Below are 17,137 nucleotides of genomic sequence, written 5' to 3' on the forward strand. Positions count from 1 at the left end.
TAAAGCAGATGTTGGGAGCTTATTCTGTATGTAAGCTGCAGTAGCAACAGCTTCTGCCCAGAATGTGTTTGGCAACTTTGCATGTGACAGCATGCTTCTAGCTGATTCCACTAGAGTTCTGTTTTTTCTCTCTGCAACACCATTTTGCTGTGGTGTGTGTGGTACAGTCATTTCATGGTGGATGCCTTGAGCTTTCAAATATTCTTGAAACTCTTTAGATGTGTATTCCCCACCATTGTCAGTTCTGAGTCTTATTACTCCCTGTCCACATTCATTTGAGAAGGTTCTTTCAAGCTCTTTGAACTTGCTCAGGACTTCTGTTTTTTCTCTTATGAAATACACTTTACAACATCTGGAGTAGTCATCAATGAAAGTCACAAAGTACTTTTTTCCTCCTACCCAGATAGCAAGGAAACATTGAAACAATGTTGAGTCAATATCAGGTGATGTCATTGAATCAACGTTGAAGTGTGACGTTGACCTAACGTCACTCTTGCACCCTTTTTTAACGTTGAAACGTCAGGTTTTGATGTTGAATCAATGTTGAAACCTGACATTGATTCAACGTTATATTTTCTAATACTGTTGACATTGAAACAATGTCAGATTCTGATATTGAAACACTGTTGAGCTATGGTGTTGATTTTCCACCTCTTTCGCACAGTTGCTTTTTATTAAAACAACAGTTAAATCATGACTGGAAATCTACCTCTCTTTATAGGTATTTTAACCAATACTAAACTACTGCATGTTTCCATCAATACTTAAACCACCTAAACACATAATTGTACTTATTCCTCAAATTGGACACCCTTTAAAAAAAAACAAAAAAAAACAAATGTCTCACAATGTATCATGTCAATATTAATATCCTAAAATAAGAAAGCATTGCATGTGATGTAACAGAGAAAAAACTAAACAAAAAAAGGTCAATAGGCATGTTTCGTTTGCTAAATACTTTATTAAAAGACAGTTTCCTATTTACATTTATATGTTTCACAGAAGTTTGTAATTTTTTACTCTGGGATGGGGATGCATGATGTGCGTCCTGCACCACCCAAACGATCTGGGGCGTATCGGAGCCATTTCTGCACTGCTTGTGCAAAGACAAACTCGGACATAGAGTTTGCCCCTAACTGCTGCGTCAGGCCATCTAGGACAAAAATACACACACACACACACACACACACACACACACACACACACACACACACACACAAACAAAAAAAAGTGAATTAGAGCATATGAATAAGCTCTTGTTAACTGTCTTTAAAACAAAATAAACATGGGGTCCTCGGGCTGTACAAACTACAACCCGAGGACTAAACAAGCCAAAGACCAAAGACTCCATCTCCAGATTAACCGGACATGAAAGTCTTGTTATTAAGAAGGACAAAGTAATATAGCAAAAAAACAGTAAAACTTACCAAATATGCATTTGCAGAGCGCTGTATCTTTAAATGCCCTTTTTTGCTTTGTCTGGTCCTTGGTTTTTTTCCCTGCCCAGTTTAGTACCGAGGCCAGCTCGTTTGTAATGGCATAAGCCATTACACGGCGGACTCGCACCTCCAGTGTGGTCCCTCCAATCAAGGTAAAGCGTCTCACCTATAGACACATTTTAAGAGATGGAATTAGCGTGTCTCATGTCTTTAATGTGTATGCAAGTGCTTGTGTGTTTAATCAACAGGCCGTTGTTATGTATTTAAATCACATCTGACAGCTATTACACTTTATAGTTACAAAGTGTACATAACCTTTATATACTTACCATTGCCTTATTTGCCTCTTGTGATTGAAGAGGTGCCTCTGCATTGTTTAGCTCCTCAATGTTGTGCAAGGGCAAATCCAGAGGCAGTACCCCAGCATCTACCGATTCATTGCAGCCGGTATTGCGGATGGCTCTGACCTCCTCACGGAGTTCGTTAACAGCTCTTGTCAGGTCTGACAGAAAAAGATAATTTTTTTTAAGTATTTAAGAATACAGACAACTTGTCAAAAGTTTCCTTGTGTCACACACAGATATGTACAAAGACACCAGACAGTATTTTATTACCTGGTATTGTCACTCGAGGCGCCTGGGGAAACAGTTTTTTTGTGGGCTGCTCATCCTCTGAGTCACTATATGTGTACAGGGGATTTGGTCTAAAGAAAAAAAGTTGAAAACAGTCATAAGTAATTACAAATGTGCTTTTGGAATATTAATTCCTAAAGTTACAGTTTGATTTATAACAACACACACAGGAAACGGAGATGTGCAAGAAGGTACAGTATACAAGGAATTTTTGAAGTGCACAAGTGTACATGGCTTTGCATCTATAAAAAGTTTACAAGCTTCCACTTTTTGGACTATATTATGTGGTGATATTGCAGTAAGGAAGCACCACAGATATGTATAAAAGACAAGATCATAAATTCTTAGCAATCAAAGATATGTTTGTGAAATAAAAAAAGTTTTACTTGTGCTTTCTTTTATGACTGGTCTGAGTTTCAGCTTCGGACTGAAGGTCAGACGTATCACAGTGTTCACTTAGATATTTCTGAAGACTGCGTTCTGCTTCGTGAAATGTGTCTGGAAGTACAAACACAATGTATGGCCAGACATAAATTAGGACACAAAAAACTTGTTATTGTTACATTTATACAACACCAATCCAGATGATACCCAACATGGCTTATTAGAAGTCGGACTGGTGCATAGGTGAGCCATGTTGCACCAGGATGAACTCTCCTCTTTACTGTGGCGTGGATCCTGAATGTGTCTCACGGAGGATATGGAGGCCATGACAATTTCTCCCCATTTATCCATGAACTAGGGACTATTTCTGTACCACCAGTGCTGAACTGCACAATGCACCAGTCTTTCATTTTTATCTTTTTTTAAAATTTGGAGTCCTTTTTTGCCCTGTCTAGGATAAACAGGAAACAGATAATTACAATATATTTCATAGTCACTACAAAACTTGATCTATTGATTGAACCAAATAATAAATAATAGCTTAAAATGTATATAGGCAACAATTACAAGCAAACCCGATAAAACAAACTCTTTTTTTTTTTTTTTTTTTTAAACATACAACTGCGTGTGTATATGTAAGTATTTAAACACTGAAGATAATAAAATTAACAGTATTTTGTCTAAGTCTGCCATTGTAGGAATTCATGGCACCGAGACAAAAACTTGGCGCACAGTGTGGCATCAAAATAGGCGCACACCTTTGACGCTGCGTTTTCTCCGTCTTCCTTTGTCCACACGTAAATGCTAAAACGGAGTTTTCGAAAATATCCGCCCTGGCAGGCGTCTTTAAACACTTAGACCCCCGGAGAGCAGTCATTTTGGGTTTCTACCTTAGACCCCCGCGGAGTCATCATTTTGCGTTTCTACCTTTAAAAGCCGGAGAGCAGTCAGTCAAATGCTGGAAGTGGAAGCTAAATTGGCTAGTCATTCATATGTATATTAGGTTGTTACCTAGGAATTCTGGAGGGAGGGGAGTGGGGGTGAGTGATTGAGGGGGTGGGGGAGTGGAGTGTTTCAGTTTGCCATCTTAGGGAGAAATCAACACACATGGGTGTAGGTCCTTTGTTGCTGAGATTTATTGATGAAAACAGTACAAAAAACCAACCATTTGTACACATATGTACAAATAATAATAAAAAGTGAGTGAGTACATTTCAACATTTTCAGCAATCACTCACAATCCTGGCACTGCCATGGTATCTGTCGTCTGCATTTACCACATGTGTATCTGTAGCAGTGAACACATCGCATAGTGGCCTGATTTTTCTTGCATTTGTGTTTGACCTGACACGTGGCTCTTTTTCCAGGGCTCGGTGTGGAGGGTTGTGTCCGAAGCAACTGTTCTTTTCTTGCCTTCTTCGCAGCTACATGAGAGCGAGCCAACTCTGTTGCAAGCGCCACCAGGAAGTCCACCCGTCTTTCCTTCGTCCCGGTGCATGCTTGATACAGCACATGTGCATTCAGTACTGCCATGTCAATCATGTTATAAAACACGGCAACTGGCCAGCGCCGTGTTCCTCTGCGGACAGTGTACTCCCGAACCATCTGGTCCATCACATCCACGCCACACTTTGTTTTGTTGTAAAGGGTGACAGTGTTTGGCTTCCTTTTGGTAGTGTTATCAGTCTGAACCACGCTGTGCATGCTGCTAAGAATATAGACTGTCCTCTTCCGTTTGGCCGCATACGCCGTCAGCGTGGCAGCAGAGGTTGAAAACACCTAAGAAATAAGATAAATTGTTATTTCCATAGCCCTTTTACACACAATGAAACACATAAACATAGAACCACAAAAGACCTGCAACATACCTGAGTGGTGAATTCATTGCGATCTGTCTGTCTAGTGGATTGAGGAATTTCCCTGCGAATCTTGTTGACTGTGCCGAGGATGGTGGTTTTCCGTCTAAGAAGTTTTTGCGCAAGTGAAAGCGATGTGAAGAAATTGTCCGTGGTAACATTTCTGCCCTTGTCTAGGAATGGTTCCATCAGCCTCATCACTACATCTTCAGACAGTCTCTCCCCACTGGGACGATTGGGGTCCTTGCCAAGATATGGGAAGACATTGCAAATGTACTTGGATTTTAGGTCGCAAGCCACCCAAAACTTGATCCCAAACTTGTCAGGTTTACTTGCAATATACTGCAGGAAACAGCACTGAGTCTTTGATGGGAAAAGCTGTTCATCAACGGTGATATGTAGACCAGGGTTGTAGCACGTGATGCAGTTGGTGACAAATGATCCCCACAAACTGGAAATTGCAGCGAACTTATCAGTCTTTGCTCGATCACTGCGGGTGGACTTGTCATCAAAGCGTAAGTGTTGCATGATGTCTTGGAAGCGGTTTCGTGCCATAGTTCCAATTATCTGTGGGTTTCCCAGGTTTGCTGACCAGCAGTCATTTACAGATGGAACCCTGGTAACCCCCCGCAAGATGACAATTGCAATAAATGCCATTAGTTCAGGGAGGTCCATGAACCAATGAACATGCTCCGTTTGCCGTGCATGTTGAATAGTCCATTCTTGAATGCTACGAAGCATGTCAAGAGTGATGAAACACAGGAAGCTCTGAAGGCGACTCGAGATACTTCTCCTGGCCTTAGCCGTTGGCTCTCCATCTGCAGCGTACGCTTCTATTGGGGTGAAAGGGAGACAGGTCCCCACCTGTTCTTCGCGCCACACTGTGCCATCTTTCGCTGTCTCAGTCCCCAAACAAGCTCTCTTTTTAGGTGGAGAAGCAGTCTCCTCATCTGCAGTGTGAACAAATTCAAATTGTGAGCAATGGGAAGGTCAAAAAAAAAAAATCACAAATGCATGCATAGATACTAATTATAATTCCAGTATCTCCTCATCTGTATCAGAATAATGTCTGAAATATCTTACTTACTACATCCATTTACTTGTTTGAAATGAAATAGGAAATGATATGAAATGTCTTCCTAAATAAAAAGAAACAACTAGAGTTAGGGTTACTAGCTAACCCTAATCCTGCTCTGCTTTTTTAGTATTTTTCACTTGTTTGAAATGAAATAGGAAATAATATGAAATGAAACCTAACCTGAAGACTGATCAGACAGCTCCGAGTCCGAATCCGGCTGAAGTTGTAGGTCTTCTCCATCCGAGTCACAAGGGTTGACTTCACTCAGGATCATTTCCAAGGCCTGCTGCATTTTCTTTCCTTGGAGAGGAGGTTCGTACACCACAGGATTCTTCAGGGCAATGAAGGATTAGGCTAAATGCAGTGAGATTATATCCACCTCAACACAAAAGGAAGTCCCACCCCCCACCCCCCATACACACACACACACACACACACACACACACACACACACACAAAGAGGCAGTTGGCAGTTAGACATCAGCAATCATTCACACACACCCACTCCCCTCCAGAATTCTCAGGTAACGACCTAATTTACATATGACATTATGCACTCCACACTGTATATAAATGCCACTTGTTTTGCACATATTCAACTCTGTATATTTTATATATTTTATTATTATTATTATTTTATTTTATTTTTTTACTATTTAATTTGTAAAAATGTGTATACACACACACACACACACACACACACACACACACGTAGGAAAATATTTAGTATACACATCCAGAAATGCATACACTATTATATATTGTACATATATTTATTAGTTTCAGGTTGGCCATTCTTGTATTTTGCTCGTTTGTGTTGTTGTGTTTGCACATCTCTGTTGCTTGTGGGGCTCGCACACAAGAATTTCACTCGCATGTGCTGTGCCAGTGTGCCTGCACATGTGATGTGACAATAAAAAGTGATTTGATTTGATTTGAATTGATGCTAAAAGACTAGCAAAGTTCGCTTCCACTTGGCTAACAGAGGGTTAGAAAAGTCTGGGACTTCTACTGTTAAAAATCTCAGTTTTCAGTTGATGAAAACGCAGTTTACGTGTGGACAAAAGGTGCAAACGCAAGGTAGGTGAGCGTGCAGCGTAGAGTTTGAATTGAGTGCGAATCGAAGTGGGTGCTCTCCAATCATTAAAAGTAACAAAGTCATTGAACACATTTATACAGTTACTTTTACGTTTATCAATCATATATCACAGATTTACAATTTTTTGTAGTACTATGCTAAAAAGCAACTACAGAGCGAAAGTCTGGGTCAAGCGCCGAGGCGACGGCAAGAACAAAGGAACCCTCGAAGCGTTAAAGCTAGCTTTGTAAGGGAATATAACGGAAAAGTATGAAACGAAAATGTTTTCTTTGTTGATAGACTTTGTTTGCAGTGCAATTTATTTGTTGCCGGATTGTAAGATGAAAGTAGACAAAATTTCGGGCTCCCACATTTTATCCGAAACTTTACATTAACAAGTTTGTTTGTTTTTTTTTTTACTGTTATTCAAATGCAACCATGGAAATAACGACTAGAACAAAAGTCATTCATTCTTACCTTATACTAATCGTGGTGCAGGCCAGTGCAGTGCATGAACTGATGCCTTCTCCGGTCAATTCCGCTGAGAGTAAATCTAATGTCCCGCTCTACTGTACAAGACAATGGTTACCTGGAGGGACGTACCAATGTGATAGGGGTGCTGCGGAATAGTCCAAGTGGTAGCAGCTTTAATTTCCCGCTCAACCATAAATTGATGATTTTTCAACGTGATTGTTGTCACCTTGTCAACTATAAATAGATCAACAATCAACGATGACAGAACAACAGTGAATCAATGTTATTTCAATGTCAGTGTCAGGTTTCATCAGTATTTCAAATCAAATCAAATCAAATCACTTTTATTGTCACATCACATGTGCAGGCACACTGGCACAGCACATGCGAGTGAAATTCTTGTGTGCGAGCCCCACAAGCAACAGAGATGTGCAAACACAACAACACAAACGAGCAAAATACAAGAATGGCCAACCTGAAACTAATAAATATATGTACAATATATAATAGTGTATGCATTTCTGGATGTGTATACTAAATATTTTCCTACGTGTGTGTGTATACACATTTTTACAAATTAAATAGTAAAAAAATAAAAAATAAAATATATAAAATATACAGAGGTTTGTAGTTGGATATTGTGCAAAACAAGTGGCATTTATATACAGTATGTAGTGCATAATGTTGAAGTTCCAGTAGTGAAGCTGAGGTGTCTATGAAGTGTTCAGCAGTCTGATGGCCTGGTGGAAAAAGCTGTCTCTCAGTCTGCTGGTACGGCACCGGATGCTGCAGAACCTCCTTCCTGATGGAAGCAGTCTGAACAGTTTATGGCTGGGGTGACTGGAGTCCTTGATGATCCTCCCCGCTTTCCTCAGGCAGCGCTTCCTGTAGATGTCTTGGAGGGAGGGAAGCTCACCTCCAATTATCCGTTCAGAGCACCGCACTACTCGCTGGAGAGCTTTGCAGTTGTAGGCGGTGCTGTTGCCATACCAGGTGGTGATGCATCCAGTGAGGATGCTCTCAATGGCACAGTGATAGAAGGTCCTGAGGATGCGGGGGCTCATGCCGAATCTTTTCAGTCTCCTGAGAAAGAAGAGGCGCTGCTGCGCCTTCTTCACTGTTTTGTTTATGTGTACTGACCACGTAAGATCCTCAGCCAGATGTACTCCAAGGAACCAGAAGCTGCTCACTCTCTCCACAGCAGCGCCGTTGATGGTGATGGGGGTGTGTACTTCTCTGCACCTCCGGAAGTCCACTATCAACTCCTTTGTCTTTGCGACGTTGAGGGTGAGATGGTTGTCTTGACACCAGTGGGTCAGGGCGCTGACCTCCTCCCTGTAAGCCGTCTCATCACCGTTGGTGATAAGACCCACCACTGTAGTGTCATCCGCAAACTTCACAATGATGTTGGAGTTGCTAGTGGCTGTGCAGTCGTAGGTGTAGAGTGAGTACAGGAGAGGGCTCAGTACACACCCCTGTGGAGCACCAGTGTTCAGTGTGATGGGGGATGAGGTGATGCTGCCCAGTCTGACCACCTGGCGTCTGTCAGACAGGAAGCTAAGGATCCAGCTGCAGAGGGAGCTGCTCAGTCCTAGATCCTGCCGTTTCCTGTCCAGCTTCGAGGGAACGATGGTATTGAATGCTGAGCTGTAATCTACAAACAGCATCCTCACATACGTGTCTCTCTTCTCCAGGTGTGACAGGGCAGTATGTAGTGTCAGGGCTATGGCATCATCAGTGGACCTGTTGTGGCGGTATGCGAACTGTAGAGGGTCCAGTGAGTCGGGTAGTGCAGAGCAGATGAAGTCCCTGACCAGCTTCTCGAAGCATTTGCTCACGATGGGGGTCAGGGCTACAGGTCGCCAGTCGTTCAATGAGGAGATGGTGGAGGATTTGGGTACAGGGACGATGGTGGCCATTTTGAAGCAGGCTGGGACTACAGACAGAGAGAGGGAAAGGTTGAAGATGTGTGTGAACACTCCAGCCAGCTGAGCCGCGCATGACTTGAGGACGCGGCCGGGAATCCCGTCTGGACCAGTAGCTTTGCGCGCGTTCACCTTCCTGAAGCACTTCCGCACATCCTCCTCAGACACAGTGTGCACACTGACGTCATCCGCGGTGCGCACACTGTCCGGTCTCATGGTGTTCGCTGTGTCGAATCTAGCGTAGAATACGTTTTCAATGTTGACCTAGGCGCTGATGCCACATACTTGCTGGAACTGAAGCAGTTGACGCTCCATGACAGGTTGTGCAGTTTCCCTCAATATCCAGCTGATACAAGCCGTCAGATCTTTGTGTTCCCATTCTATGGAGAGCTCCATTCTTTCCTCTTATGTAGCAATGAGTCCTTTTGAACTTCACTGTGTTTCCCTTCTTGGCAGCAGCTCCCACTGAGAAAAGGTTCATTGATAACTTGGGAACATACAGCACATCATACATTGTGGCATCTTTTCCATTACTAACTCTGAATGACATTTTCATTGTTATGTTGCCCAGACCTAAAGCCTCAACTACTCTGCCATCACTGAGTTTTACTGTTTGTGGTTCTGAAAACTCTTGGTAGTTCTGTAGAGCTTCTTTATTCCATGTCATGTGTTTTGACACTCCTGAATCAATTAACCATTCTTCTTGTTGTGCATCACTTTTACATGACTCATTTACAACAAAAGCTCCCTCAAATGCGTCCTCTTTGTCCTTATACACCACGCTTTTAGCCTTGTGGGCCTTGTATTTCTTTTTAATGCTTGGACAATCACGCTTGATATGTCCTTCCTTCCCATATTTGTAACATCTCCATGAGTCGGAGCTGTTTGCTCCCACTGTTTTTGATCCACTCTGTTCATTTCTATGCATCTGAGATGACATCGCTGATACACTACTGGACACAGTGGTGTTGTCAGTAAGCACTCGCTTTTGTTCCTCATTTATCAAGGCTTGTTGAACAAACTGTAGTGTCAGACTGTCCATCTTTGTCTCCAAAGCAGTAACAACAGTTGCATAGCTGGGTGGCAAACTACCTAGAAGGGTGACAATTAGGGCTGGCAAAAAATACGTCGACGTAAAAAAATCTGCGTCGATGCGTCGTCACTTTCAAAAAAAGACATGGCGGCAGCGAGTAGCGGAATCATGAGTGAGGCAGTTGCAGTCAACTTAAATCACTCCACTCGAACACGCAGTTCTACAGTATGGGGATATTTTAACAGAAAAGGAAGTGATTCAGTCGTTTGCCGGCTTTGTGAGGTGGAAATGGCCTATCATAAAAGCACGACGGCTATGCACCAGCACCTCAAACGACGGCATCCAGGAGCAGCTTCTGCAAAGGACAAACCACCGTAAGTTTTCAACTTTTTTACTAACACTAGTTTTTACCCGTTAATTCATCCAGACCGCCCCCCCCCCCCCACGTAGACGTACACTCACTCATAGACACAGATAAACACCCAACCTCCGTAAATGCAAAACTCATTTAAGCTGCTGAGCAGTAACATATAGCAGCTGCTGTTGTTATTGTTTTTTTTTTTGTGGCCCATGCTGGCAAAATGAGTCTGAATGCACGCAGGCTGATTATCAGAATCGGCGAAAGACAAAAATGTGAGACAGCGAATTGGCCGCAGGAGAAATGTTAACAAGGATAATGCACCACCTGCTAAACGTAGCCGTCGTGGACACTGTTACAACATTGTTAAAGTGCTTGCAAAAGCAAAATGACAATGAACTCTTGATTTGTCAAATTTAATGTGTTTCATCCTATTTGAACACTGTTTTTATACATTATGCTTCTCCAGCTTGATCTTATAAGTCAAAGTTATGCCATCTAATGACTAGAAAGCAGTGCACCAGTAAAGGTGCCATCAGCTATGGCTGTTTAAACATTATCTTTTCCAGCCATCATGATTACTGCATATCATATGTTCAACATTGGGGATTATTATTAACCTCTTACTGTTATGCTATGAAAGCACATGGCATAACAGTGTGTGTGTATCTATCTATCTAGCTCAACCAGATCCTTATCAAATTATTTTGATATTATGCTTTCCATATAATTATTTTGTAATTATTCGAATTCATCTGTGTGCTGTGTGTGATTTATGATTTCAGGAATAAACAGAAAAGTCTGGAGGACTACTGTCAGAGAAGAAGTACACCATGCACCCCCCAGGAGGTGGCTGTACTTACTGAGAGCGTCTTAGCTATGATTTTAAAAGACAAGAGACCACTTGCTGTGGGTGAGGGATTCAAAGAAATGCTGACCACTTTCCAACCAGGTTACACTCTGCCGTCTAGGCGTCATTTTACAAGCATGATGGAGAGAAAGTATGAAACTTCAGTGGAGAAACTAAGGAATGAACTAAAAAAAGCCACATCCAAAATCTCCCTTACCACTGATGCTTGGACAAGTCTGGTCACAGAGTCCTACTTAGGGGAAACTTGTCATTTCATTATTTGTTCAAAGACGCCATTGCTGCTGTTTGTATATTATTAATTTTTTGCTATGATTTCCTTTGTTATATTTGTTTTGCAAAACATTTAATTTTTTGTTAAAAACAGAAGATTGTAGTACAATGTTATTGTGGATTTTGTTTTGTGAAGGAAGAGCACTTTTTGGCAGAAAGCAAAGTGAATATTACATTTTGTTTGTTTAAAGACACCATTGTTGCTATTTATTTGAAATGTTTTGTTAACTTTTCCTTAATTTTATATATGTTTGCACATTTCATTTCTTGTTAAATGCTATCTCTATTGTATTGATTGTACGACCTCTACAACTTTATTTTGCAATTTTTTTATTTTTTATTAAAAGGTCTTCAAATGAATAGATTTGTGTTTTTCATTTATATACATAAATTAATAAATGTGAAATTGCTATACAAGTCAAATAATGGGGAAAAAATCGTTAATCGAATCGAATCGAAATCGAATCGGATTGAAAAATGAATCGTTAGATTAATCGATGCATCGAAAAATTAATCGCTAGATTCATCGATTAGGAAAATAATCGTTTTGCCCAGCCCTAGTGACAATTTGATCTTCCTCTTCAATTACAGAACCTATTGCCCCTAGCTGATCAGTAAGTTCCTTCATCCTCTTTAAATGATCATTGAGATGTTCTCCTTCCTTCATTTCACACCGGAAGTACTTCTTCAGAAATAGCTTGTTAGCAACAGTATCTCTTTCAAACTGTGCTTTTAGCATCTCCCATGCTTCTTTGGGGGTCTTACAGTTTGTTATCAAGTACAATTGGGGTGTGAATGAAGGGCCGCAGATCCAGATGCTCCAAATACTTCACATCCTGATGACCACCACACAAAGAATTTCAAACATTACATGCAAATATCCTGTTTTATAATAAAACAAAGCATCTGTCATGTATCTTTATGACTTAAGCAGACACTATTGGCCATTTGACTTTGTGATTTTGCCTCCACTGAAGTCTGCAAAGCGTTTGAGTGAGAGGGTGAGCACATTGGCGCTGCGATGGATTGTGAATCTTTTTGAGGCCGTTACCATTTTTTTGCACCTGAAGGAAACAAACATTCATCATGGTTTGGCATCTCTTTGACTTACTTGGTGCATTTGTAAGCATTTTCGCCATCCAGCTGTTCTGGCTTGACAAACTGCTTCAGAGCTTTGGAGACATTTGGAGCAGTCTATATGAACAGAGAGAGAGAGGAAAAACCTCACACTCCATAATGCAGAGAATACATAGTAGCAACGTCACTTTGAATGTTGTCCAATTACCTTAATTTCCAGAGTGATATCCAGAAAAGGGTCAAATGTATCTGAGACAGCTTTGCAGTTTAAACGTTTAACAGAAACAGAAATCAGTGCTATGAGTATCACACAAGCTGTAAGACATAAAAAGACAAATAAAAGAAAAATAAATCAAACCTTAAAAAACAGTGACTTACCTCTGGATCTTAGGTACCCGCCAAACACTTGATGGATGAAAGAGGTTGCCTGCGTTTGCCTGTCCAATCTATAATAAAAAGATAAAGCACAAAAGTTAACTAATAAGGACAGTGCAACAATTAACTGATTGACCATTTATTTTTTAGCATTTTGGAACCAGACGATCACTTTACAGTATTCAAGTAGCAGAAAAGACAATAGGAGGAATTGGAGCACGATTAATTACTTAAGAGGCCATCTGCTGCTACACGGGAAGAATTGATTTGATGAGAATTGACACTTTAGGTTCTTAAAAAAATAAATTAATTAATAAATTATTTTTAGGAGTCTAACAAGAAGCACAACACTCAGCCCAGTGCATCTGTTAAACGTGTAGTTTTGGTTAAATGTGCACATAGACTTCGAAGCTCTATAGTAACACATAGAAAAACCTGGATTTTCTGAATTTTGCTGCTGCAATAATAGCACGAATGCCATTAGGGTGAATAAGAGATGACCTGAGGGGTTGAGTGCTCCTGCTCAAACTGCTTACCCTGTTGGCTCAGAAGAAATCTATCTGATTGTTAAGTGATGACGTGACGAATCCTACTTCCGGGCCTAAAGTAGTCTGCGTTTAATATGGCTTTTGTGTTGTTAACATGTTTAATGTTTTGTATTTTCTTCTATTTGATCTCAAAAAGCTCCTAAAACAGTCAGTGATCCCCGTTGACCTCCCTCGGCTTTTATTACCGCTAATCATTTATTTAAGCTCAGTTTTTAAAACCTTAGGATGTAACTACAGCCCAGCCCATGCAGCAGTATATGAATGACTAACCTCGTATTGTGGATGGATTATCTCAGTTGTTCTCCTGGCTGAAGTTTGGTCCTTTTACAGCATCCTGCCATGCGATTACATTTGTTCCTGACCACCGAGAACACTCACGTTAACTTTTATCGAGTGGAAAAAAAGTTAGCTTGTTTATATTATGCTAACATGGCTGTGTCGCTAGCGGTCACGTAGCACATCATTATATACCAGCTAGCCCAACTTCAGTAACCCTACAAACGTCACTGCTGTTTAGTTTTCTGTCTTCATTTATGTTGGAAGTGATAGCAGAGCTGTACGTTTTAATTTGTTTCCAAAACCCCGCAGTCAGGACATGCTATATTGTAACTTTCTGCAGCCATTAACAAACACCAGAATAAACACCCCGAGGCTGCTTTTATTGTTGCTGGCGACTTCAACCACACCAACTTAAAGACAGTCCTCCCCAGATTCCACCAACATGTCTCCTGCCACACCAGAGGAGACAAGACTTTAGACCATGTGTATTCCAACCTGGCTGGAGCCTACAAAGCCACACCCCTCCCCCACATTGGACAATCGGACCATCTCTCCCTGTTCCTCACACCTCGGTATTCACCACTCATCCAACGTGTGAAACCTGCTGTGAGGACAATTAAAGTGTGGCCAGAGGGGACAGACGCAGTGCTCCAGGACAGATTTAAAAACACAGACTGGAATATGTTCACCCACACAGACCTGGACCAGTACGCCTCATCTGTACTGGATTACATCTCCAAAACCACAGACAGTGTCACCACCCAGAAACGGATCACCATGTACCCCAACCAGAAGCCTTGGATGAACCGGGATGTTCGTCTCCTCCTGAAGGCCCGCAACACTGCCTTTAGGTCAGGAGATGCACACGCCTACAGTACAGCCAGGGCTAATCCAAAGAAGGGCATCAAAAAAGCCAAACACCATTACAAAAAGAAGGTAGAAGAACACTTCTCCAACTCCAACCCCCGACGCATGTGACAAGGACTCCAGACCATCACAGACTACAGGACCACCAAACCCTCCCCCGCATCCTCTGATGTCTCCTTCCTCAACGAGCTCAACAACTTTTATGCTCGTTTTGAGCGAGGGAACCCCACAACCACAACCAAAGCAGACATGACGCCAGACCACCAACCTATGACTCTCTCCCCCACCGATGTAGGAGCGGTGCTGAGCAGGATCAATGTCCACAAGGCTGCAGGCCCTGATGGCATCCCCGGGCGTGTTCTCAGAGCGTGTTCTGGGGAGCTTGCAGGAGTGCTCACAGACATATTCAATCTGTCCTTGGCCCACGCTGTGGTACCGGCCTGCTTCAAATCCACCTCCATCGTCCCGATACCCAAAAACTCCAACCCATCTTGCCTCAATGATTACCGCCCAGTAGCACTCACCCCCATCATCACTAAGTGCTTAGAGCGACTGGTCCTAGCACACTTCAAATCCTGTCTCCCCCCCACCCTGGACCCCCACCAATTCGCATACCGCCGGAACAGGAGCACAGAGGATGCAGTCTCCATCGCAATGCACTCTGTCCTCTCACACCTGGACAACAACAACACCTACGCCAGAATGCTGTTTATAGACTTCAGTTCAGCATTCAATACAATCCACCCCTCACAACTCATCAGGAAACTGACAGACCTGGGTATCAGTTCCCTCATCTGCAAATGGTTACTGGACTTCCTGACCAACCGCCCCCAACATGTCCGGCTGGATAACCGCTGCTCATCTACCATCACAATGAACACCGGTGTACCACAAGGCTGTGTGATGAGCCCTTTCCTCTACTCCCTCTTCACCCACGACTGCAGACCTGCTGATGGTTCCAACACCATCATTAAGTTTGCAGATGACACCACGGTGATTGGCCTCATCAGTGACAACGATGAGGCCGCCTACAGGGAGGAGGTGGATCGTCTGGCTGAGTGGTGCGACAGAAACAACCTGCTGCTTAACACCGAGAAGACCAAGGAGCTCATCGTGGACTACAGGAGGAATGCTGACCCACATCCACCCATCCACATTAAGGGGACGGCTGTGGAGCGTGTGAGCAGCTTCAAGTTCCTGGGAGTCCACATCTCCGAGGATCTCACCTGGACGACCAACTGCTCCAAGCTGGTCAAGAAGGCTCACCAGCGCCTCTTCTTCTTGAGGACTCTGAGGAAGAACCACCTGTCCTCAGACATCCTGGTGAACTTCTATCGCTGCACCATCGAGAGCATCCTGACCAACTGTATAACAGTCTGGTACGGGAACTGCTCTGCCTCGGACCGGAAGGCGTTGCAGAGGGTCGTGAAAACTGCCCAGCGCATCGCCGGAGCACCACTTCCTGCCATAAAAGACATCTACAGGAAGCGGTGTCTGAAAAGGGCTGGGAAAATCATCAAAGACCCCAGTCACCCATCACATGGACTCTTCACCCTCCTGCCCTCTGGGAGGCGCCACAGGAGCCTCCGGACTAAGACCACCAGGTACCGGAACAGCTTCTTCCCCACAGCTGTCAGACTCCTGAACTCTGCCTCCTGACATCTGACCCACGTTAAACTCATGGACTGAACATACACACACCCACAATGGACAACTGTACCCTCAAACACAATAATAACATGGACTGAACCACCACTCACAACCACTAGCACTTTATATAGCCTCTGTAGAAATTATCCACATATCTCACTTATCTTAACTGCACTACTGTATAGCTCTGTAAATAATCATTCTGTACATTCGATAATCTTTAATCCTACAACTGTTTACAACTTGCATAGTTCCCATTTCTGTATAGCTGTATATCCCAGATTCTGTAAAGTTATTTATTTCATATTCTGTATAGTTTTTCATATTTATATCCTGTTCATAGCCTGTACATAGCTTGTACTCACTACAGCCTGTACATACTTATAGTTATAGAATATTCACAACATACTTCATACCGTGTACATTATAACATACCATAATAGACCCATTTCTGTAATATACTCACATATCTATATTATTGCTAATATATATTGTAATATATCTATATCACTAAAGCACTTCTGGATGGATGCAAACTGCATTTCGTTGCCCTGTACCTGTGCATGTGCAATGACAATAAAGTTGAATTCTATTCTATTCTATTTAGATAGAAGCTAGCGAGCTAACTCCCTGCTAACTTCTAACTCCGTTAAATGTCATAAATTCCGTTTTCATGGATGCCTGGATGTTAAACTCAATTGTTACACTTGGTAGAGCAGAACGCTGATCATTTTATTAAAGATGAAAGACTTTAGACAGTTTTTCAACTCTCAGTAATGCCACAGTGATCGTTTGATATATGGACCTGCAGCGGAGTTTAGGCCCAGACACGGCTAGTGACGTCAGACTGAACAACCGGATACTAGACACTAATGCTGGGCAGACACTGTGCGATTTTTTCAGTCGCGCGATTCAGCTCCTGCTCAAACTGTACGATTGACTC

The 17,137-nt window shown here is 42.4% G+C and overlaps 1 protein-coding gene across 1 annotated transcript; it reads right to left on the bottom strand.

The window, feature by feature from the left end:
- Positions 1-543: 543 nt before the first annotated feature.
- LOC146552491 (uncharacterized) lies at positions 544-2,806 on the bottom strand. The gene is made up of 6 exons (XM_085258202.1): positions 2,668-2,806; positions 2,458-2,569; positions 2,054-2,142; positions 1,769-1,941; positions 1,428-1,605; positions 544-1,153 (listed from the first exon to the last, which is right to left on the bottom strand). Exons 1-6 carry the CDS (start codon positions 2,804-2,806, stop codon positions 1,017-1,019), a joined length of 828 nt encoding a protein of 275 aa, XP_085114328.1. The 3' UTR covers positions 544-1,016.
- Between the last annotated feature and the right edge of the window lie 14,331 nt (positions 2,807-17,137).

Source organism: Mchenga conophoros, linkage group LG19 (assembly GCF_057382185.1).
Source record: "Mchenga conophoros isolate Kocher_MC1m ecotype Shallow Benthic linkage group LG19, M_conophoros_male_GT1.1, whole genome shotgun sequence".
Lineage (NCBI taxonomy): Eukaryota > Metazoa > Chordata > Actinopteri > Cichliformes > Cichlidae > Mchenga > Mchenga conophoros.